General features: G+C 60.0%; 2 protein-coding genes and 1 long non-coding RNA gene across 16 annotated transcripts in view; 2 read left to right on the plus strand and 1 right to left on the minus strand.

The window, feature by feature from the left end:
* Window positions 1–6,724, plus strand: part of TRAF3 (TNF receptor associated factor 3) — a 118,594-nt gene extending 111,870 nt beyond the window's left edge. For all 7 annotated transcript variants that reach the window (XM_053224966.1, XM_053224965.1, XM_053224970.1 and 4 more), the window contains one exon: window positions 760–6,724. In XM_053224966.1, coding sequence (XP_053080941.1) covers window positions 760–1,331 — 572 coding nt within the window. In that variant the 3' untranslated portion in view covers window positions 1,332–6,724. The remainder of the gene's footprint in view (window positions 1–759) is intronic.
* On the minus strand, window positions 6,302–10,085 carry LOC113601472 (uncharacterized). Of its 7 annotated transcripts, none has more exons than XR_008299735.1 (5): window positions 8,954–10,085; window positions 8,459–8,817; window positions 7,461–8,271; window positions 6,865–7,282; window positions 6,310–6,440 (listed from the first exon to the last, which is right to left on the minus strand). It is a non-coding gene; the product is annotated as an uncharacterized LOC113601472 (long non-coding RNA). The 7 variants fall into 7 exon arrangements; XR_008299731.1 differs by having other exon boundaries at window positions 7,461–7,575; window positions 8,096–8,817; XR_008299734.1 differs by lacking the exon at window positions 6,865–7,282 and having other exon boundaries at window positions 6,302–6,440; window positions 7,461–7,575; window positions 8,096–8,817.
* Window positions 10,086–12,918: 2,833 nt separating this feature from the next.
* On the plus strand, window positions 12,919–22,299 carry AMN (amnion associated transmembrane protein). 2 transcript variants are annotated; one of them, XM_027066688.2, is made up of 12 exons: window positions 12,919–13,058; window positions 13,889–14,007; window positions 14,113–14,157; window positions 20,045–20,132; window positions 20,243–20,460; window positions 20,603–20,740; window positions 20,879–20,987; window positions 21,082–21,158; window positions 21,343–21,508; window positions 21,585–21,774; window positions 21,873–21,966; window positions 22,047–22,299. In XM_027066688.2, the coding sequence occupies exons 1-12, from the start codon at window positions 13,016–13,018 to the stop codon at window positions 22,125–22,127; spliced, it is 1,368 nt and encodes a 455-aa protein (XP_026922489.1). In that variant the 5' UTR covers window positions 12,919–13,015; the 3' UTR covers window positions 22,128–22,299. The 2 variants fall into 2 exon arrangements, with proteins under 2 accessions (XP_026922489.1, XP_053080946.1); XM_053224971.1 differs by lacking the exon at window positions 14,113–14,157.
* The last annotated feature ends 112 nt before the right edge of the window (window positions 22,300–22,411 follow it).

Raw genomic sequence — 22,411 nt, forward strand, 5'->3', positions numbered from 1 at the left:
AGTGATTTCCAGTGAGATGCTACTCATGCAGAGGTGCGATGCCCTCCAGCCAGAGAGGCCTTCGTGAAAGAAATGTGTCCTGCGTAGACACGCCCCCTCTGTGTGATGCCAGCGCGGTAGAGAGTGGGTGTGGGGTGGACACCTTGCTATGGTGGGGGGTTCCCAGCTGTGCTGTAAGGCCCAGGGGACAGAAGTGACCAGCGGGTGAGCCAGGAGACTTGGTGGCGCGCTCAGCCAGTGCGTTTCTGAGATCTAGAAGCTGCTTTGGGGACTGAGTGAATATTCTGAATGTTTGCGTGACCGGGGTTACTGGTGCAGAGGGACTGAGATTGTGGTGATGCTTGCCCCCAAAACCCCCTGGGTTAAGCGGAGGACCGGGAGTGACATGGGGAGAGGCCACTCGGTACAGGTGACTCCAAGCATCAGGCTGGAAGTCAGGGGGACTTGAGCAAGAGGGTGGCCTGTCCCTGCCCCCACGGGGCCCTGAGGGTGCCTTGCCGGAGGGAAGGCGCCGCAGCGATGTGCCCTGTGACGCACAAGGCCCCGTGACCCCCGGTGTTGCATCTCAGCAGGCTGTGGCCGTGGGTGTTGGGGGCCAGCAAGGCAGGGGCCTGAGGCCTGTGTTTCAGGACACGTGAAGGTGCCGGTCCTCGCCCCCAAAGCCATTTCATTTAGTGCCGGTGCTGGCGGGAACGGGGCTCCCGAGCCTTCCTGACACTCACAGGCCTCCTTCACCCCATCTGTCCTCACCCGCGGCAGGCTTGCTGGAGTCCCAGCTGAGCCGGCACGACCAGATGCTGAGCGTCCACGACATCCGCCTGGCCGACATGGATCTGCGCTTCCAGGTTCTGGAGACCGCCAGCTACAATGGCGTGCTGATCTGGAAGATCCGAGATTACAAGCGGCGGAAGCAGGAAGCCGTCATGGGGAAGACCCTGTCCCTTTACAGCCAGCCTTTCTACACGGGCTATTTTGGCTATAAGATGTGTGCCAGGGTCTACCTGAACGGGGATGGCATGGGCAAGGGGACGCATCTGTCGCTGTTTTTTGTCATCATGCGTGGAGAATACGATGCTCTGCTTCCTTGGCCGTTCAAGCAGAAAGTGACACTCATGCTGATGGATCAGGGGTCCTCTCGGCGTCACCTGGGAGACGCGTTCAAGCCGGACCCCAACAGCAGCAGCTTCAAGAAACCCACCGGGGAGATGAATATCGCCTCCGGCTGCCCGGTGTTTGTGGCCCAAACTGTGCTAGAAAACGGGACATATATTAAAGATGATACCATTTTTATTAAAGTCATAGTGGATACTTCGGATCTGCCTGACCCCTGACAAGTCACTGGGGAGGTGGGTTGAGCAGAAGGCAACTCCTCTGGGGGGTTTGAACCGGCTGTCTCCACCGAGGTCCTCGCGCTCAGAAAAGGACCTTGTGGAACGGAGGAAGCAGCAGAAGGTGGCCGCGGGCCGGCGGGAGGAGCCGCGTGTGAGGACACACCCGACATGTTTTCTAATAGACTAGCAGCTCCACTCTGAAGAATTATTTATCCTCCAACGTGATAGATACTGCTGTCAGAGAAGGTTTTCATTTCATTTTTAAAGATCTAGTTAATTAAGGTGGAAAACATATATGCTAAACAAAAGAACCATGATTTTTTCTTCCTTAAACTTGAACACCAAAAAAAAAACACACGCACACGCACACACACACACCTGGGGACAGCTGGACATGTCAGCATGTTAAGTAAAAGAAGAATTTATGAAATAATAATGCAATTCTTATATATTCTAAAATTCAAGAGTGCAATCTTGTTTCAAATATAGTATACTGTCTATTTTTAAGGCCTCATCTGGTCTCTGTTTTAATAATTTGTTTGTCAGAAGACCCTGAAGTACACCTAGGTCTTTTTTGGAAGTCTGAATTCAGAATCATTTTTTAATTTGAAGTTCTAAGATAATTGTTACTGCAGACATTTTGTTTTAAAACGTTGATAGACTGATATTTCTTGGCAGAAAATGTAAACTATCAAACGCTGGTTATCACTTGTGATAGGAAAGAGCATACTCAACCTGCTGTATTTCTCGTTAGAAATGTAACCTTCAATCTCTGTCGTAGTTAATGACACTACTTCAAAATTATTACGAAAGGGAAACTGCTCATGGATGCTGTGCATCATTTTCAGATTTATAATTGTTTTCACCCTAAAATAGGGCATTTGTTGAACTTTGGAGTTCTAAACAAAATCCTGTAGGCTTTTAAAATTCTGCCCCACGTATTCAGACACGCTCTCTGTTGCTGACAACTCTGGCCTTCGGCGTCCAGGGTCCGGGGGTGGGCAGGTGGCTCGTGCTGAAGGAGGCCACAGCAGGTGTGTTTTTCTTCATCCTGTCACATTGCTGCATTCTGTTAACGATCTCCAAAGGCGACATCTTTGCATAGAGGTGGTGGCATACTGTCTATGTGCCTTAGATGTGACATGCTGCTTCTCGACCCTGGCTTTGTGTTCACTGTAACTCTAGAAGGTGATAGTTTGACCCGGCGTTCCTCTCAACCACTAGACCCCTGCCTCTGCAAGGGCCCTCAGACAGCCCCGTGCCTGCTGAGGAAGCCAGGCTCAGCTTCCGCTTCTGGAGCCTCCACTGCTCAGTCATCACAGATTCCAAGTCTCTGGGCCCCCAAAGCGAGCCGCCTGGTCCCAGCACGGGCGCGGTCCCACCCCCAGGGCAGGAGCGGGGCAGCCACCGTGCCTCTCCGTGTCCCCACCTGGGCCGTGGGCGCCCACCCGCCACGAAGCAGAACCCTCTGAGCATTCCAGAGACCGCCGCTCTCGGGGGGGCCTGCCCAGGCTGACGGACAGGGTCCTGGAACCACCGCTCCCTCGGGAAGGGTGGCCCGGGGACCGTCCCAGCCTGCGCCTGCCCAGACGGCATCTTCTCAGCTCACTCACTGTTTACTTTCTTTCAATGGTCCAACTGTGACTAGAAGCCGGAGCCCTGCCTCCCTGCGCCCCCCGCTGTGCGCCGCGCTTCTGGGTGCTCTTACCACTGATGGGTGCTACACGTGACGGGTGCTCCTTGGGCTAAACCAGTGTGTGTGAACCACCGCATCTGGGCCGCGCACCTCAGACTGCCTGCCTCTGGGCTCCCCCGTGCTCACGCGGGGACGGTCGGGCTGGTGCCCGGTGGCCCGCCGTGTCTCTGGTGCTGCCATCTGCCCTGGGCGTGCCTCCGCCCCAGTGCCTGCTGGAAGTGCCCTCCTAGCGCACGCCGTCCCCTTCCGTAAGTGACCTCATCGGTTCCAAGCACCTGCCACGCCCGTTAGCAGTTAAATGCTCGTCGTATTCATCTCCTTTACTTTCTCCACCCTGCCCCCACCCCCGTTGCTTTGAGGGCCAGTCCGCATCCTCCGTCCTGTCCAGAAGGAGTCGTGAGTCCCCGTGCAGAGAGGAAGGACTACCCGTGGGTGCTGCGGGACCGCTGTCCCTCAAAGGTGTTCCCGACCTCCTCCAGACCTTGCCCTGGTTCTACCCCGGAGACCCAGGGGAGACAGGACGCCTGGCAGCCCCTCCTGCCTGGCCTCAGGTGGCTTTCCTGAGGCCAGGGGTTACCAGCGGGGACATGCCTGTGGCATGCCTGCGTCCTCCCCCATCACTAAGAGTGTGGACAATATTAACAAATTTGAGATAAAAGCAACCTCTTGGTCTGGTAAAACAACAACAACAACAACAGTTCTTTGCCTCTCCTGGTTGAAATTCTTCTGGGGGTGGGCTACCTGGAATCACTTCTGGAAGCATCTGTCCCTTGGTGGGGGGGGGGGGCGCTTTCCCAGTCGCCCCTCCCACACACGCTCCTAGTGGGAGATGACGGGCCCTTTGGGCCTCCTCCCGAGGAGCCCATAAGACGTGGCATCAGGAGCTGGCGCCATCCCCTGGGGTGAGGATGTGCAGAAGCCTCATCTTGTGGCTTGAAAATAATTGGCGACAGCGGGGGGGTGGGTCGTGTGCCTTTTGGCCACCGTTTGGTGCACATCTTCCCTCTCGCGCACTTGTCCGGAAAGCGGCCTCCCGAAGGACCTGAGTGCGAGGACCTGCCCGGATGGACGCACCTGGCATTGCTTCCATCCTGACTCCTCGGTGCCCCGGTTTGGTGCTCGCCGCCCGGCGCCGGCCTCCGGCTGTGGTCCCCGAGCGGCCAACCCTCCCGGCTTCCCAGGGTCCCAGCAACAAGAGAACAGTGTCCTACGCGGCATGTATTGGGTGCACTTTTCCTGTTTCCTAAAAGTGACAGATCTCCCCATGGGATAAAACTGTTCCAGTGCTTTAGAAAAACCACCACCAAGTCTTGTGTGTGAATCAAGCCAGTCGGCTTCCCTGTCAGCCTCGTGCCGGAAATGAAGACAACTCACTGTCTCTGCTTGCCTCGTGTGGTTCTCTGGACGTGTGCCGCTCGCTCCTGCGCGGACCATGGAGGCTGCTGGGGGGCTGGCGGCCTGGGGCTGGGCTTGTCAGTGATGGGTGGGCACCTGCTGGGGAGCACACGGCGTGGTGGGCGTGAGTGAGGGGCCTGTCCCAAGAGGCTGGGAGTCTTTGAGTGGCCGAGTGGCATTTGGCTCTTGGGGATTAGACCGGCCCCGGGGAGGCTGGAGTCCCCTCACCTGGGCCTCTTCTAGAAGTTCGGTTTTTCAGTGTCCTAGGTTCACAGGTAACACAGAGGAAACAGGAATGCTCGCAAATTGTTCTTCTAAGACCTGTCCTACAAGAGGGTGGCGCTGACCCCCTGAGGGTGGGTCGCTGTGCAGGTGGACAGGGAAGGCCTCGTGGGGGCCACTATTGTGGCCCCAATTCACAGCCTCCCCCCGGAGCAGCCTTTGCGAGGCAGCAGGTAGAGCAAGGGAGCTCTCGGCCCAGATGCGCCTTTCTTTTCCTGCCCGATCCAGTTTTTCCTTGCCTTGTGACCCCAGAAGGCCGTGGAGTACAGGAAGCCTGTCCTCCGTGGCGGCCACCCCCACCAGGCCCTTCAGATGCTGCCCAGATTCCAGGGGGCTGTCTGGCAGAGCCGATGCCCCCGAGGCTTCCCCTGTACCACTGCGGCCTACCTTGGTGAGGCGGGGTCCTTGGCCACCCACGCTGGGGCCACATGTCCCAGGTGAGGCCTGCAGCTGTCATCAGGCAGTGTCGTGGCCACCGGTGGCAGGCCTGGCATCCGGCAGCCAGCAGGGGACGGGGTGTCTGGACAGACCCTTAAACATGGCAGGTTCCCGTGGTGGGTCATTTCTTTGTCTGCCCAAGGGAGGTGGGCAGAGTGGCAGAACCCACCCACCCCCAACTCACATCCTGGGGGGTGCACACCACCTCCCTACTCTGTGCGTGAAGGAGGGGGGACACTGTCCTTCTGTGCCCATCACGGACGTGTCTGGCTCCCGGCCTCTCCGCCAGTGTTCACGGGGCCGGTCAGGAGCCGCACTCCTCCTGGGACCTCGTGCCCAGACCTCAGCCCTCCAAAGGGAGTCCCTCTTCTCTGGGTCAGCAGAGCTGTTCAATACCGTTTTCTTCCTTCTGGTCCAGACCTTTCTCAGAGTGCGGAGGAGAGCCGGGGGGAGCCCCTTCCTTTTGTGAGCGTGTGGGAGGTGAATGAGGGGTCTGTCACCCAAATCTGCCTGTCAGCCCGAGACCATGGTTCTGTCTTCCATTTGCAAATCCCGACAGCTTTATTTTCTCCAAAACAGAATTGTGTCCACTGGGGCCGAAGTCGGGTGAGGGCCGTGTGTGGCTCCGGTGTCGGCAGGTGACCTGGTCGTCGGTACTGTCTGCCCGGGCGGGGCAGGCCGTCACCGGGGAGCCGGGGCCAGCGGGGGGTGGGGGGCCCCAGGGGTGCTGCCCCCTGGCCTCCGGTGGCCCACATGCGCGGAGGTGGCCGGTCTGGTGTGGGGAGGCCCTGGTGGCGCCGAGCAGTGCTTGCCTTTCATTTCCGCTGCTGCATCTTGAGTCTCGCGAACTGTCGCATTGGAAGAGGGTCAAGTCCAGGATGGCTGTGCCACTCCTGCCGTTAGTGGTGATTGGTTTTTATAACTCAGTCCCCCATTAGACAAGTAAGATAACCTTCAACAGCAAACTGACTTAATTGGTAAACACAAACGCCGGCATTATTTCCAAGGATTTCTACAAGAATTACCTATAGAATAGTATCTGTGATCACAGAAGTGTGTGAACCCGTGTAGACAATTGTGTGACGTTGTTAGAGCCGCAATCTCCCTGACGGCGCACCTCTTCGTTCAGTTCTGTTACCCAAAAACAAAGACCAAAGAAGGCCAATCTCTCATTTGACTCTGTATTTTAACCCGCCTGTTTTAAAAATTGCCGTCTGTAGTAACCGCTCGCTGTGAGGCCCCATCTTGACACTCCAAGTGATTGTGACCAGTGATTCACGTCCTGTTTTTCTGCTCTTCTAAGAAAAAAAAACAACAAAAAGACAGTATAAGTTATTGCTCAGCAATAATCATGTTGTTCATGTGAATTAACAACATGTCTGGTTTTCTGATAGCATTATTATGTTTTATATTTTTGTTTACTGTATATTGTGTGTGGTTTTATTTGGTATTTATTTGTGTTTTGAGGTCTTGCGATGTTTTTGTGTTTCTGATGCTAATAACTAAAGTTTGTAAGAGTGTAGAATGCAAAACTTGGAAATGCTCAACTGTCTGATTAGAGGAAAATAAATCTGACTAAGGAGTCCTGGTTTCTCTTTCCGCCGTCTCCACAGGCAGCGCCCTGGGCTTGGGGTGTGGGGGCCCTCCCCCCCCCCCCCGCCTCCGTGGGGCCTCCCAGGCTCTTCTCTCAGAAGTGGCCTTGGCAGTGACCCGTGTGCTCACCCAGCCCCACACTCAGAAGGGCCCACACTTGGCTCAGTCCTCTGCCGTCACCATCTTCAAGTTCTTAACGTGTGCAGAAGGGGTCTCGTATGCTTGGTTTGCACTAGACCCTGCAGACTGTGGAGCCATTCCTGCCCGTGGCTTCCTGGCCTCCCCTGTGAGGCAGTGGCTCTGACCTCGGCGAGTCCCGGAGGGTGGGGCGCCCGGCAGCCTCTCTCTCAAGTCTGTGGCCTGGTCCAGAGCAGGGGAGGTGGCCCTCACTCTCCTGCCAGGCCGGTGCCCCGGCATCTGGAATGGTGGAGGGGCCCCAGACCTGGTGTCCCCTGGCCCCGGGTCCACCACTTCATCGGCTGTGGGACTTTGTGCTCTTGGAGCCTCAGTTTCCTCATCTGTCACGGAAGGACAGCATCTCTCCTTTCTAGAATGTGGTTATTAAAAAGCTGTACCAGGGACACCTGGGTGGCTCAGCTGGTTAAGCATCTGATTCTTGATCTCAGTGCAAGTCTTGATCTCAGGGTCGTGAGTTCAAGCCCTGCGCTGGGCTCCACGCTTGGAAGAAAACAAAAACCAAAAAACAAAACTGTACCAGCGCTGACCTTCGCAGGTGCTTGTAGGGGCTCCAGGCGACAAGTTCTAGCAGCTGCTCATAGGAGTGTTGGGGTTGGAGGGCCAGAAGGACCTCCTCCCAGCTCCGCATTTCTCTAGGTGGTCCTATGGATCAGGCCCAGGGGCAGGAAGCCCGTGTGGGCACCCCCAAATTATCCGTGTGGAAGCTGCTTTCCGGCACCAGTGCAAAGACCCTGGGAACCGCCCAGCCCCTCCCCCACTGGCCTGCTCCCCCACATGTCACCACTGCACCCCCCTGGGCCACTAGCACTGTGGGCAGCAAGAAGGTGGCCCCATCCAGGGTCCCACACAGGCTCTCTGGCCACACTGTTCCTGCTGTCCCTCAACTTGGGGGGAGAGTCCTCCTCACCCCATGCCTTCAGAGCCAGGGTGACACACACAGTGGGGAGTCCAGGGCCCTCCCCCCCCCCCCCCGGCCCTTCCTAATGTAGGTTCCTGCATCGCCTCCCTCCGCCTGGAGGGTCCCAGTTCACCCCACCCTGTGGTGAAGGGCTTGCGCCCCATCCGTGTCTCTGGTGCTCAGCCTTGGGCTCCCACCAGGGTCGCAACCACAGCAGGGACGCTGAGCGGCACCGTGGGAGCCCCGAGGACAGCCCTGACCCACCTTCCGGCCCGGGGACACGGTGTGGACAGCTCTGTGGGCTGGGATGCCCGAGGCATAAAGCAGCAGCTGCAAGGCCATGTGTGCTTGGGGTTTCCCAGCTCCTTCGGAGGGGGCGGCTCAGCTGGGATTTCAGAACTGGATCCTTGGCTTTCAGCCTTTTGGAAACTTTTGGAGTCCTACAGGAAGGGAAATGGGCAATAAACCGCAGGAGAAGAGCACCCCCTGCTGGTTGCACCTGGGCCGGAGGCGCCAGTGGGGACACTGGGCAGAGGCGGCCGCAGATCTGCGCCGCTGTCCAGCAACAGAGGGCGGGTGTGATGAGAAATGGGGTGCTCGGAGCAGCTCCCCCACCTGAACCCAGACCTCAGCCAGGACTGACAGTGTAGGAGCACGTCAGACCATCCCACGGCCTTGGCTTTAGTCCTTGAGTCAGCACTGGGGACAGCCCCGCTCGCCCAGCGACCTGGGAGGCTTGGTCCAGGAGAGGAGGGACCGGGCGGTTCCTGGTGACCCGGGGGCTGCCTCCCTCGGCTCAGGGGGCCGGGGTGGGGCCGCTCTGTTCTGAACCCCTCCAACCAAGACCTCTGCAGGGCCAGCTAGGAACTCGTGCCAAGCCAGGGTGCAGGAACGTGTGCAGGCCTCCCCGCGCTGCCGGCTCTGCCACTGTTGGTATCGACCTGCTCGCAGAGGCAGTGAAATCCCACAGGAGCCGAGGACCAAACCTGCAAAGATGCCGGAGTCCACCGTGCGCCTGCGTTCTCTGAGGATCTGTCTTTAGTGAGAAGATCGAGGTCTGGAGAGGGGCCCGTCCCCGGAGCCCTCCCTGCACTTTGCTGGTCTTCTGTGACTGAGGTTCACCTTGGTGCTTGGACCTGCCCACTGATCCGAGGGACAGTACCGGAACCGGGACGGGCGAAGGCCTGGAGATGCGCTTGCTTGTCGTGAAGAGCGAGTGTTTCCAGTTTCCTGAAAACGGACAGCTGCAGAAGCTAAATCCTGAACCAAAGAGATCCGTGAAAAACACCACCGCCACTGGGAGAACGGAAGTCCGCGGAGGAGGTCCAAGGGCACCGTGGAGGGCCGGCTGGGACCTGTAAGTGCCGCGGGGCTGCCCGGAGGCATCCGGCATGTTCTTCGGGGGCTGGATAAGGAGTTAGAGGCGCAGGGGCAGCTTTGAATGTCCCCAAGCCTACGAGCCCCTGCCTTGCTCCCCAGTGGACCCCTGGACCTCAGGGCTGGCCTTGGAGGAAAGCAGAGCTCAGAGGCCCCCTAGGGCACTGAGGGGGCTGGGCTGGCAGCCGGGTCTGAGGACCAGAGGCCAGCACCCTGGCGGGGAGAGCATGCGAGGGAGTCTGTGAAAGCACTCTTGTGGTGGGGGGGACGTGTGGTCTGAGCCAGTGGTGGCCACCAGCCTGGCAGGAGGCACACCCTGTGGTGACCTTAGCCTGTTGGGCCCTCGCAGGCAGCTGGGGGGGTGGAGGGTCACACACCTTCTCACGGAGGCCTGCCCCCTCATTGTCCCCGACGCTCTGGCTGCTCAGAGCCCTGCTCAGATCGCTGCGGCATGTCCTTCATGCACCCCTGCCTCCCCCCCCCGCCAGCGGCAGATCCGGGAAGGCCGCGCCCCAGCCCCTGCGACAGGCCTGGCACCGAGTGTGTGCGCAAACGGAAGGCCGAGAGAAATCTGGAGTTCGCCAGGGTCGAGGGTGAGGGGTCCTCCAAGACCAGAGTCTGGCAGGGGTCTGTGCAGGACTGCAGGGCCCGGGGGTGACCAGCCGGCCCTGGGAGGAGCGTGGGCCATCCCTTCCTCCCAGGAGCAGCTCCTGTGCTCCCACGGTACTACATGGGCCCCCGGGGCTCTTCGCGGAGGATGCTGCAGTGGGGAGGAGACGGCCTGTCCGCAGAGGTGACTTCATGTGGAGACCGGAGGGACAGGAGGAGCCCTGCCAAGAGGGGCTGCTGTTCATCCTCCCACCGCCGCCCCCCCCCCCACTCCTCTCCCTGCGCAGGAAGAGAACCAGGCACGCTGGAGCCTCAGTCCCTCCAGAGGGACACAAAGGCCCAGAGATGTGCAGGAGCCTACTTGAGGTCACACAGCAAATCAGGGACAAAGGTGAGGGGGAAGGAGCTGGGGACTGTCCTTGGGCTGATCCACCCCACAGAGCTGTAGAGAAGGTAGGGGGGCAGGACAGTGGAAAGGGGTGATCCCCAAGGTTCTGCAAGTCTGGGTGGGGACCACAGGGGATCTGTCCCCCCACCCTGGGGCGGGGGAGCAGGGCTGTCACTCACAATGCCCTCACACTAGGTGGGGGCTGAGATGGCCAGTTGGAGCACAGCAACCCTGCACCATGTGATTGGGGCACAGTTGGAAACAGGAACCAATCAGAGACCTCACTAAGCCATGCCCAGCGGCATAGTCAGAGAGGTGTGGGGTCCAGCTGTCCTGGGGGCCACCTTTCCTGCCACGGGAAGGTTGTGCATAGAGGGAAACCAACAGCCAGGGCAGCCAAGCCAAAACAGAGTGAGACTGAGACCCGCAGACAGACACAGAGACTGAGAGCTTGGAGAGCCCCTGGATCCAACCTTGCCTGAAGCAGCCGCTTCATGGCATTTCCTGATTACTGGCAGAAACTCACTTTCGGACTTTGTCCTTCTGCTACTTCCCACAGAGCTCCTGACCGAAGTCTGTGCCCACATGTGTACCGGCGTACCCAGGGCACCTGTGCGTGCAGCTTGGGGCCTTCTGTGAACACAGGGCACCTGTGCCAGGGTTCAGCCGCTCCTCGTATCGTGTCTGCACTCCCGAGGTGGCAGGGACTCCTGGCAACGCTGGGCCAGGCAGGGCTGGTGCCTGTCTCCTGCCTCAGCATGGGCTCCTATCCAGGTCACCCTCTGATATCTGGACCCACGTCAGCCACCGGCAAGGATGCCCCCTTCAGGGTCTCACGGCCCACCTGCCCCAACTCGTCCTGTTCTGCCACCTCCAGTCCCACCTCCACACTGTGGCTACAGCTGTGACCTCATCCTGCTTGTCTCTGCTTTAATGCCACCTCTTCCAGGAAGTTTCTCTGATTGCCAGGGAGTCTTGCCGCCCTCTTCAGACAGAACAATGTCTCTGGACGTGGCCTGCCCAAGGAGGTCAGAAAGTTCCGGGTCCCCAAGGCCCAACCACCCCACCCTCTAGAGCCTCTCTTGGGCCTTGCCCTCAAAGCAGTTCACTTTCTCAGCTGGGAGAAAGGAGCCCCCAGCTTGGGGGGAGAGCGCCTCCAAGCTCTCTGCCTTGAGAGCCACAGGTAGGGTGGTGGGAGGAGGTGAGGCGGGCAGAGCCAGACACTCTGCTGGAGCCTCAAGAAGGCCTAGTCAACAGAACTGCCTCCCGGCAGAAGCAAGACAAGGGGCAGAACAGATACGACCCCAAACACCCCTTTGTTCCCGGCGAAGGCTTCCCCCCCCCACCCCCACCCCCCCCCCGGGACGGAGCGACCTATCAGCCCAACAGGCAGACAAGGCGAAAGTCCGGGGGCCGGGGAGACCCCCTCCTCATCCCAGGCTGGGCTGGGGGCCGGCGGCTCCCGGCAGGGCCGGCACCGCCCAGAGCGGACTCGGGGCTCCCTCTGGTTGTTCCCGGTCCTCCACCTCTATAGCCACGCCCACCGCCTGCCCTCATCAGCTCACCCTGGACCCAGGGGCCACCCGCCACTCCTCCCCTCGCCGTCAGCCGTAACCGGCAAGGTGCCATCTGCCCCACCCGTAACGCCCCCCCCCCCCACGTCCCTCGTCCAGTTTACTGCCCACAGTCTGTCCACCCACCACCCCCCCCCGCCCTCTACCATCCCATCCCCCACAAACCCACCCCCTTCACCCCCAGCCACCCCAGCCCCCTCCCTCCGCCACCCTGCACGAGCAGCACACCCGTCCGTCCATCCGTCTGTGTCCGGCTGTGCCCCCGGCTCTCGTCCACCCGGCAGCCATCCGTCTGCTAACCTGCTACTCACAGTCCATCTAAATCCTGCCCCCCATCCCCCCGTCCACCGGCCAGTCTCACCTACCAGCCATTCGTCGGCCCAAAGCCATCACCTTTTCTCACCCACCATTCACGTCAACAAAGCCCCTCCAACATCTACAATTGCTGTCTCACGCACCCGCCGTCCATTTACCCAAGCACCATTTTTGTCCACCCTCCAGGCTTACCATCTCTCTTCCTCGTGCGGCCACCACCCGCCGTCCGTCGCCCGTCCTTCCACAATCCGCTGCCCTCTATCCAGCCACCAGCCACCAGCCACCGCCCATCGCCCCCCGGTACCACGCCACACCCACCCCGTCACGCACCACTCATCCTCCACCCGCCAGCGCTCGGTTGGTGTGCCTCGGTGGGTTCGCTCACCGCCTGCCATCCCTCTGTCCCCCGTCCTCGGCTAACCAGAGCACGCACCCTCCACCCCTCACCATGCACCTGCTGCCAGCCATTCACCACGCGTTCTTAGGCGCTCGCCACTCAGCCCATGTACCACCGTCCACAGTGCACCGGCCCCGGCAGGAGGGCCCTGCTCGGAAGGCTGGACACCCAGCTCCCGCGGGTGGGCCGAGTAGGTGCAGCCCCAGACGCGCAGGGACAGAGACAGCAGAGGCCCTAGAGGTTGTTCACCGCCACCACCGTCCCCCCCCGCCCCAACCCCACCCTCGTCACGGAGCGGGTGGGTCCTCACGAGCCCCTCTTCCCCGGCGCCCAAGGTCCTCAGGTTCCCTCAGGGCTGAGTGTGGGGGAGGGAGCGAGTCGGACCGGCGCCTCCTGGCGGGGCCTGGAGGTAAATGTGTAACCGCCCGACGGCCGCGCCCCGCCCCGCCCCGCCCCTCCCGGTCAGGTGGACCCCGCGGGGCAAAGTCTGCGGGTCGGGGTCGGCGCGACGGGCCCGCAGCGGGATGGGCGCGCTGGGCCGGGCGCTGCTGTGGCTGCAGCTGTGCGGTAAGCGGGGGGCGCGCTGGGGGGAGCGCCTGACAGGCCGCGGGGGGCGCGGGAGGCTCGGGAGGCTCGGCCCGGCTCCCGCCCGAAGCAGCGTGCGCGTGCGGTCTCCGCGGCCTCAGTTTCCCCGTCCCCGGGGGCGCGCTGGCCCTCCCCCTTTGCACCCGGGCCGGCGCGTGTCCCAGGTGTCCGCCCCCAACGCTCCTCAGTCCCTGTCCTTCTCTCCTTTTCTTTTCTTTTCTTTTTTTTTTTTTTGGTAAGTTTATTTTTAGTTTATTTTTTTATTTTGAGAGAGAGAGAGAGCATGAGCAGGGGCGGGCAGAGAGAGAACCCCAAGCAGGCTCCACCCCGCCACGCAGAGCCTGACGCAGGGCTTGAACTCCCTAACCCTGAGATCATGACCTGAGCCCGAATCAAGAGTCAGAAGCTCAAGGGACTAAGCCACCCAGGCGCCCCCTGTCCTCCTCTCTTAAGCCCCTGGCGGTTCCCTCAGGACACAGATCCCGATCAGAGCCCACCCTCCAGGGCTTTCTACTGGGCAGAGGCCTCCTACCCCCTTCACATCGGTCCCCTGCTGCTCCAACGACCAGCAAACTGGGGGCGGGGCTAGGAGGCGATACCGAGGGGGGGGGGGGGTGTCCTAGAGGAGGGCACGCAGGAGCGGGCTCTGCAGATCCGGTAGGAGTCTGTCAGAGCACCGAGGCAGGGCTCCCGCAGGGTCTGGGCTGACAGGGAGACTTCATCTGTGCCCCGGGCTCTGTGACCAACCTTCTTCCTCCTGGGGGTTGGGTTGGGGCGTCTAAGCGGGAAGCACTTAGTCACCCCCTCCCCAGCGATGACCCGCGCGGCCTACAAACTCTGGGTCCCCAACACCAACTTCGAAGTGACCACCAACTGGAGCCAGAACCGGACGCCGTGCGCAGGCGCTGCCGTCGTGTTCCCGGCAGACAAGGTGCTTCCCCTCCCCCAGCCCGGGGCTCGGGGAGGGGACTCACGCGGCCGCCAGGTCGGGGAGAGGCAAAGGGGGTCCGCCAGCCAATGCCAGTTCTTTCTGCAGATGGTGTCAGTCCTGGTGCGAGAAGGTCACAGCATCTCCGACATGGTGAGGGGGAGCTGCGGCTGAGACCCAGGTCGGAGGGGGCTGGTGGTCCCCTGAAGCCCCTTTCTTGTCTTGTGACTGGCCCCCACCTGCATGGGAAACCGTGCAGGCCTTGGGCCTTTGGCTTCTGGAAGGGCTTTCTGGGAGGCTGGGGAAACCGTATGGGAGAGTAGGCCCTGGTCCTGTGGTCCCAGCTCAGGCCGGGACCTGTACATTTGGAAGATGCTACATCCTGCGCTTGCCTGGAGCTTTGCTATGTGTTAAAGGCTCTGATAAGATCTGGGAGAAAGGCCTCTGATAAGGCCTGTCTCTTAAAAGCGGAGTCAGGAAGCTACTGGCCAAATGCAGCCACGTGGCTGGAGCTAACAATGGTTTTTACATTTTTAAGTGGTTGGGGGAAAAAAGTCAAAAGATGAACATTTTTGTGGCACGTGAAATATAGAATTCAAACTTCAGTGTCCATAAATAAAGTTTCATCAGCACATAGCCCTGCCCATTTGGTCACTAGCATCTATGGCCACTGTCACACTATAAGGCAGAGTTGAGTGGCCATGATGGAGCCCGTGTGGCCTTCAAAGCTTAAAATATTTACTGTCCGACCCTTTACAGAAAAGGTCAGTGCTTCCTGATTTAAAGTGTCATTTCCCAGGACCCAGCAGCGTCAGGGTCACTCCTAGTTCCCACTGCTCACTGGGGTGGATCATTGTTGTGTCAAACGCACGCCTGCCAGCAAGATGTGACTGATGTCAGGGTTGCTGGCTCTGAGCAGAGGTGGAGCTGGGGGGAGGGGGACTCTCAGTATGGGTGCCGGAGTTGGAGTCCTCTCCTGGAGGCCACTGGATTTTGCATGGGTGAGCTGGGGAGAGGGGCATCTGGTGGCCCTGGCCCCGCCCAACCTCTTGCCCAGATGCAGGATCTGGGGACCTCAGGCCTAATTTCCATTCCCTGAGGTGTCTTGGTTAATTGATGGTTTTCAAAAGCAGCATTAATTGTGGGACCCGGCCACTCATGGGGCAGGGCAAGTCAGTGCAAGGGACCCCTGCCCTACCTGTGAGCTGTCCCTGCCTGGGGAGGGGCCGTCGGGCAGAGAGTGGGGGTCCCGGGTCCTGGCAGATCGGGGGTGCAGATGCCGTTTCACATCTGTCCAACCCAGAGACTAAGATGCGGAAGGGGCAGCCAGGTGGAGGAGGGGTGGAGACCTGGAGGGAGGAGCTGGACCCAGCGCCCCCTACCCACCCCCCACCCCCCCCCCCCCCGCCGTGTGTAATCCTGGCACCCGGGACAGGCAGTAGCCTGGAGCAAGCGGAGAGGGGCATCTGGAGCCGGTGGGGAACCTTCGGGCAGGGGGTCCGTCTGGGGTGGGGTCCCGGGACCGGGGGCCCTGCTCTGATGACCTAGTTATTTTCGTGATCTCCTTTGGAAGCTTGAGCATGTTAAGAGAGGCATTCATTCATGCCTCACAGGTCCCTGTCTGGCCCTTCTTTCCATCCCCTGCGGCCCAATTAGGAGCCCCTCCTCCTGTCCTGGGGGCCCAGAAGGTGCCCCCTCACCTCCCAAGTCTGTCTTCTGCCTGCACCGTGGGAGCTGCCCCCCCCCCCTCCACTCCACTGGGCCGGGGTGGGAACTGTCAGGGGGCCCGGGAACAGGCTGAACAGACCCAGAGCTGCCCCCGACCGCCTCCCACCCCCGGAGCACGGAGGTCCCCTCCTCCACGCCGCCTGCCATCAGCGCTGTCCGGCTGCCCAGAGGTAGCCCTAGTAACAGGTGCAGCCACAGCCGTGTTTTAACTTGTCTTTCTCGGGTTTGGGGATTCCCTCCCTGGGATTTTCCCCTTCCTGAACCCCCTCTCCTCTCCCATCTCTACCTTTGGAGAAATCTCGTATTTTCTACCCATGAACCCACTGTTGGTGCGAGATACTGCGAGTGCCTTCCCGCCGTGAGCGTTCTGCCTGTGGTGCCCTTCCCAACAGAAACCGGCGTCAGAATCGACCGTGCGGAACCTGCTGCCTCACACCTGTGTTTTTGGTGTTTTAAGAATCCCTCCCCGCTGCCAAGTCACAGCCATAACCACCCCTGTGTCTGTTAAGACACAGTTTTGCCACCAGGGTCGCACGCTTGAGTGGGACCCGGCTAGGGAACCAGCTTTATTTTTCTCCTTAGAATAAGCCTGATTTCTGACGTCTTCCTCCGAACCACCAGCTTCATGGCGCTGTCGCCACTGTTCATCAAATGCCCAGGGTGCCCGGGGCTCTCTCGGGGCCCTTGTCCCTCTGCTCGCTTTCCCTGTTCCTGTGAGGCACCACGCGTCCTCACGCTGTGGCTCTGTGGGACGTCTTGCTACCCGAGGGCGACTCCCCCCTCCCCCCTCCTGCCAAGAGGCCTGTTAGTTCTTTGCGGATCTGATGCTGCAGGGAAATGGTAGGGTAGCTTTATCAGGTAACAACAGCAACAATAAAACCCGGGAAGTTTGGAAATGAACACCAGCTTTATACTGTCAAGCCGCCCATTCAGGACCGTGAACTTCTCTGCAAATATCTCACAGCATCCATCATAAAACTCGATACTGGACTTTTAAAGTGGTCCCCACACAGGTCTTGTATAGTATCGGTCCATTCATAGACCTTTATAGTTTGCTTTCCGTTACGAACGGTTCCCTATTTTTAAAAACTGTGCGTTCCGCGTGCTTATCTTTATAAACACCGATAGTTGTTCCTCTTTCTTTCCAGTCCTGACTCCTTTTCCTTCTTTTTCTTTCCAAATAGCATCGTCCAGGACCTCTCTCCCTATGTTATGCACGAGTGACAAAAGTGGGCCTCTGTGCCTGGTTCCAATGGGAGAGAGAAGGCATGTCTCATTTCTCATTGAGTGAATGTTTGCTGCAGGGCTTTGGTACGTGAACTTTATTAAATTGTGGAGATTCTATTACTCACTTGCTAGCAGCGTTTTAAAAAAATCATAAATACGTTTGTGGAGTTCTCTGTTGTTGCTGTTTTTTAATTGAGATACGGTTGTCCCCTGCCTGTTTTTAGCCTGTTAATGAGGTTTTCTGAGGTTGAGCTGTCGTTGCAAGACCGATGGCCCCCTGGGACCTGTAGTTGCAGGTCAAACCTGCCACTTCTTCCTAACACCTGGCTTCCCTCCGTCAGAATGTTTGGATTTTGTTGGCACAAGACTCCTCACTGCCACCTGCTGGGACATCACGGTACATGCGTCTGGGAAGTCGGGACGGGAGCCGTCCTGGGACAGGAACCCCATGATGACCGTGTTTTGTTTTGTTTTTTAAGCTTCTTAAAAGTTTATTCTCTCTTATTATGAGAGAGAGAGAGAGGGAGAGAGAGAGAATCCTAAGCAGGCTCTGCACTGTGCGGAGCCCGACATGGGGCTCAAACCCACAAACTGCGAGATCATGACCTGAGCTGAAATCAAGAGTCGGACGCTTAACCGACTGAGCCACCCAGGCGCCCCACCATGTACTTTTAAAATACACTATTGGAACTAGTCAGCTGATATTTTATATGGGATTTTTTTGGTATCTATAAGTAAAACAAAACTACAGTTTTTCTTGTATTGTCCTCCATTCGGTTTGGGAATCAAGATTACACGGGCCTCATGAAATGGCCTGGGCAATTTTCACTCCTTTTTCCATTTCCCAGAATGACTTCTAAGAAGGAGTCAGTTAGTTGTTCCTTGAGAGGTTAGTATCCTTCACCTGTAAAAAACTTGTACTGGAACATGAGGTCCTTGACTAACATTTCAATTTCTTTAATGCTTGCTGGTCTATTCGGATTCTCTACTGCTTCTTGTGCCCATTTTGACACTTTGAATTTTTCTAGAAATTGTTATATTTCACCCAGGTTTTCACGTCCGGCAGTCCTTTTTATTTCTTAAGCTTTTCGGCGTCTGTGTCCACCCTGATAAGTCCTTCAGTGTGTGGCTGCTGCCCTCTTTCCTCCCGATTTCTTCCAAGCGTTTTCAGAGAAGGCCTCTGTGCGGCCATCATTCCGAAGTCTTTTCATTATGCTCCTGCATTTGAATGGAACTTTGGCTGGATATAAAATTCTAGAAGGGAAGTTCTTTTCCTTTCGTACATAAAATATTATATTCTTTCTGCATCCATTGTTGTTGCTGAGAAACCTGACTTCTGAGCCCTCGGGGTGATCTGCTCTTTCTGAAGCTTTTAGAATGTTCTCTGTGTCATTGACTTGTCTGGGTGTGATTTTCCTTGTTTCCCATTCCGCGCTCCAGGAGACCTTTCCATCTGAGGGGTCCCGGCTTTCTTCAAATCTGCAAAAGTCATGCTCCTTGTTTCTTCAAATATTTCCCCTTCGCCCCCACCCTTTATACATGCATTTCTGCACTTGGATGTCAATTCTCTCTCCTCTCCTGGTGGCTCTGCACTTCCCTGCTCCACCCTGCAGGGTCCCTCAGCAGAAACACCCGTCACTGTGCCTTCTCCAGCTGGACCGGTCCGCATGTTTATCTCACCTATCGTGCTCTTCCTTTCGATGATTACATGTTTCATGATTTATTTATATCTTCTCCTTTGGTTCTTTTTATTATTATTCAGCTTTTAATTCCAGTGTGGTTAACGTGCAGTGTTACATTAGTTTCCTGGGTACAATATAGTGTTGAATTCAACCCCCTTTGGTTCTTTTCTTAAAGATTTTTTAAAATGTTAATTTATTTAAAAAAATGTTTTAATGTTTATTTATTTTTTTGAGAGAGGGGGAGAGAGACAGAGCGCAAGCAGGGGAGGGGCAGAGACAGAGGGAGACACAGAATCCAAAGGAGGTTCCAGGCTCTGAGCTGTCAGCACAGAGCCAGACGTGGGGCTTGAACCCACAAACTGTGAGATTGTGACCTGAGCTGAAGTCTGGGGCTCAACCGAATGAGCCACCCAGGTGCTCCAAAATGTTGATTTATTTTAGGGACAGAGAGTGCAAGCTGGGGAAGGGCAGAGAGAAAGAGAGACAGAGGACTTGAAGCCGGCATCTGAAGCTGGCTCTGTGGTGAGCCCTACTTAGGGCTTGAACACACAAACTGTGATACCATGACCTGAGCCAAAGCTGTGGCCTCAGTGGAGCCACCCAGGCACCCCTGGTTCTTTTAAAAGACTTCAAGTTCTCCACCTCCCCCATTCCTGAGGCATGTCTGTCCCCACGGCTCACTGCCGCACCTGTGGGTGGGGCTGCCTCAGGTGTGGGGACGGTTGGCCCGTGACCTCACATCCCCCCAGGGGTCGGCCTCTTGGTCAGGGCCGGTGCTCAGGTAGGGGACAAGCAAGCTAGGGCTCGAGGCCCGGCCCTGAGTGGGCTGCCCACGGCGACAGGGAACCACACACGATTCCTGCTCCGCACAGCTCTCCCGGCCCAGCGCTCCCCTCCAACCCCAACCCCAACCCGGAAGGTCAGGAGGAGGAGGCCTGGGGTCCTGGGGCTTGGGGGCGGTGGGGAGGGAGAGGGGAGGGACTCCGTCACCTGGCCTTCCCACTCTTAGATCCTCTGACACCCGAGGCCTGAGCTGTGACCGGACTTCTGTGGCGAACGGGCTGCACGGGCTGCCGTGGTGGAGGCCAGGCCCGCAAGGGAGACAGAGGCCGCTCTGAGGCCCCGGCACCCCCAAATGCAGCCCCCTCCCCTCCCTCCCAGTTCCGGCTGCCTTCACATTCCCTTGCGGCTTGGGTTCCTGGCTGGTGCAGCTCCCCCCACCCCGCCCCGCGGTGGGGGGATGTGAGAGGCCGTGGCCCGAGTGTCACCCTGCCCCAAACTCTCCACGCGCCCAGGTCTTGCTCCTCGGTCTGCACTCCCTCCCCCGGGGTCGCGGAGGGGGGACGGGTCCCTCTGGGACCCGGGACCGCCGCCTGAGCCCCCCCCCCCCCCGCTTCCTGCAGCTCCTGCCGCGGGACGGGGAGTTCGTCCTGGACTCGGGAGCCGGCTTCGGCGCGGCGGACTCTGGCAGGGACCCGGACTGCGGCGCAGGTGAGGGGCCGGGGCGGGGCGGGGCGGGGCGGGGCGGGGCGGGGCGGGGCCGACGTCTGCCGGGGGCGGGGGCGCACTCGCGCGTAGCTCAGGGACGCGCGCCCACCCAGCCGCCCCCGCGCTCTTCCTCGACCCCGACCGCTTCTCGTGGCACGACCCGCGCCTGTGGCGCTCCGGGGGCGCGGCGCGCGGCCTCTTCTCCGTGGACGCCGAGCGCGTGCCCTGCCGCCACGACGACGTCGTCTTCCCGCCCGACGCCTCCTTCCGGGTGGGCCTCGGCCCCGGCGTCGGGCCCGTGCGCGTCCGCAGCGTCTGGGCTCTGGGCCAGGTGAGCCGCGCGCGCGCGCGCGGGGCCGGCCCGCGTCTCCCCTGCGCGCCTCGGCCCCTCCCGGGCCCCACGCGAGAGTTCCGGGCACTCAGTCGCTGTCCCCTCCTCGGGCTGGCGCCGCCCGCGACCCGGCCACCCGCAGACGTTCACGCGCGACGAGGACCTGGCTGCGTTCCTGGCGTCCCCCGCCGGCCGCCTGCGCTTCCACGGGCCGGGCGCTCTGAGCGTGGGTGCCGAGGCCTGCGCCGACCCGTCGGGCTGCGTCTGTGGCAACGCCGAGGTGAGCGCGGAGGGCACCGGGGTGGCCCGGGTCCGCCGGGGGTGAGGGTGGGGGAGGGGCGGGGCTGGCGCCTGGCCCTCCCTCGACGCGGTCTGCCCCTCCCCCTCTCCGTGCCGACGGCCGCTGGCCCGCCTCCAGGTACAGCCGTGGATCTGCGCCGCCCTGCTCCGGCCCCTGGGCGGTCGCTGTCCCCCGGCCGCCTGCCGTGACGCCCTCCGGCCCGAGGGGCAGTGCTGCGACCTCTGCGGTGAGCACCCCCTCGTGTTTGCGGGGACGGCCTAGCTACCCTGGTTCGCCCCCGGCCTCACTTTCTCTGCTGGCCCTGGGCCCTCCTGTCGCAGGAGCCATCGTGTCGCTGACCCACGGCCCCACCTTTGACATTGAGCGGTACCGGACGCGGCTGCTGCGAGGCTTCCTGGTAATGGGGCCGCGCTCCCCACCCCCCCCAGCCCCTACCGCAAGACCCGCCCGGGGCCACACTTTGCCTCATTGACGCGGTTTCTCTCCGCGCACCTGCCCACCCCGTGTCCCTGCTGCCGACGCCCCCGCGGGTCCGAGGGCGAAGTCCCTGGGATAACCCTGTCTCCACCCCCTCCCCCCAGCCCCAGTACCAGGGGCTGCAAATGGCCGTGTCCAAGGTGCCGCGCCAGAACGCAGGCGCCGAGGCAGACACGGAGATTCAGGTGGTGCTGGCAGAGACCGGGCCCGGCGGGACGGGCGGCGCGGGGCGGCTGGCACGTGCCCTCCTGGCGGACGTCGCCGAGCACGGTAACCGCGGGTGCCCTTTTCCCGGCCCCTGCCCCGCCCCGCCTGGCGGAGACTGAGCCGGCGCCCTCCGTTGTAGGCGAAGGCCTGGGGGTCCTGTTCGCGGCAGTCCGGGAGTCGGGCGCGCCGGTCGGGGACGGCTCCGCAGCGGGACTGGAAGGTTCGGGAATGCGCGCGGGGCTGGCAGGCGGCGTGGCGGCGGGGCTGCTCCTGCTGCTGCTGGCGCTGCTGGCGGGGGCGCTGTTGCTGCGTGGCGCTCGGAGCTTCAGGTACGCGGGGGTGCCGCGGGGGAGGGAGGCTCGCGTCGCGGAGGAGGCTCGCGTCGCGGAGGAGGACCGCGGGGTTCATGTACGTCCTTGTTCCCCAGGTGGAGTAGGCGCGACGAAGCGGCCCCAGCGCCCTTCGTGGCGCCCTTGGGCTTCTCCAACCCGGTGTTCGACGTGGCGGGCTCAGTGGAGCCGGTGAGGGGACGGGTGTGGGTAGCGGTCTTCCCCGGGGCTGTGCTGGGTACAGACGCACCTTGACCCTGCGCACCCTGCAGCCTTCCGCCCCACAGGTGGAAAACAGCAGCGTCAGCCGCAGCTACTTCGTTAACCCTCTTTTTGCCGAGGCGGAGGCCTGAGCCCCCGTGTGACTGGCCAGCCCCCCTTCTGCCCTCCGCCGCCCCATTTCGAGAAATGTACGGGTCCATGACATTAAAAGATCTCCGTTCCCTTTTCCACACTCCTTGTCCCCAGCCCCTGCAGACCAAGGACCGGGTGGCTTTGCCTAATAAAGGGGTTTCTTGCACCTGCTATCAGTTGCCTCCTGTGTCCCCACCCCTTTGCCTTTGCTTGAATGTGGAGAGCCGGCCAGTGCCCTCGTCACTCCATTGGTGAGGGGTGAGCCTCAGAGTCCTCCCTTCTG

The sequence above is a fragment of the Acinonyx jubatus genome, chromosome B3, assembly GCF_027475565.1.
Source record: "Acinonyx jubatus isolate Ajub_Pintada_27869175 chromosome B3, VMU_Ajub_asm_v1.0, whole genome shotgun sequence".
NCBI lineage: Eukaryota > Metazoa > Chordata > Mammalia > Carnivora > Felidae > Acinonyx > Acinonyx jubatus.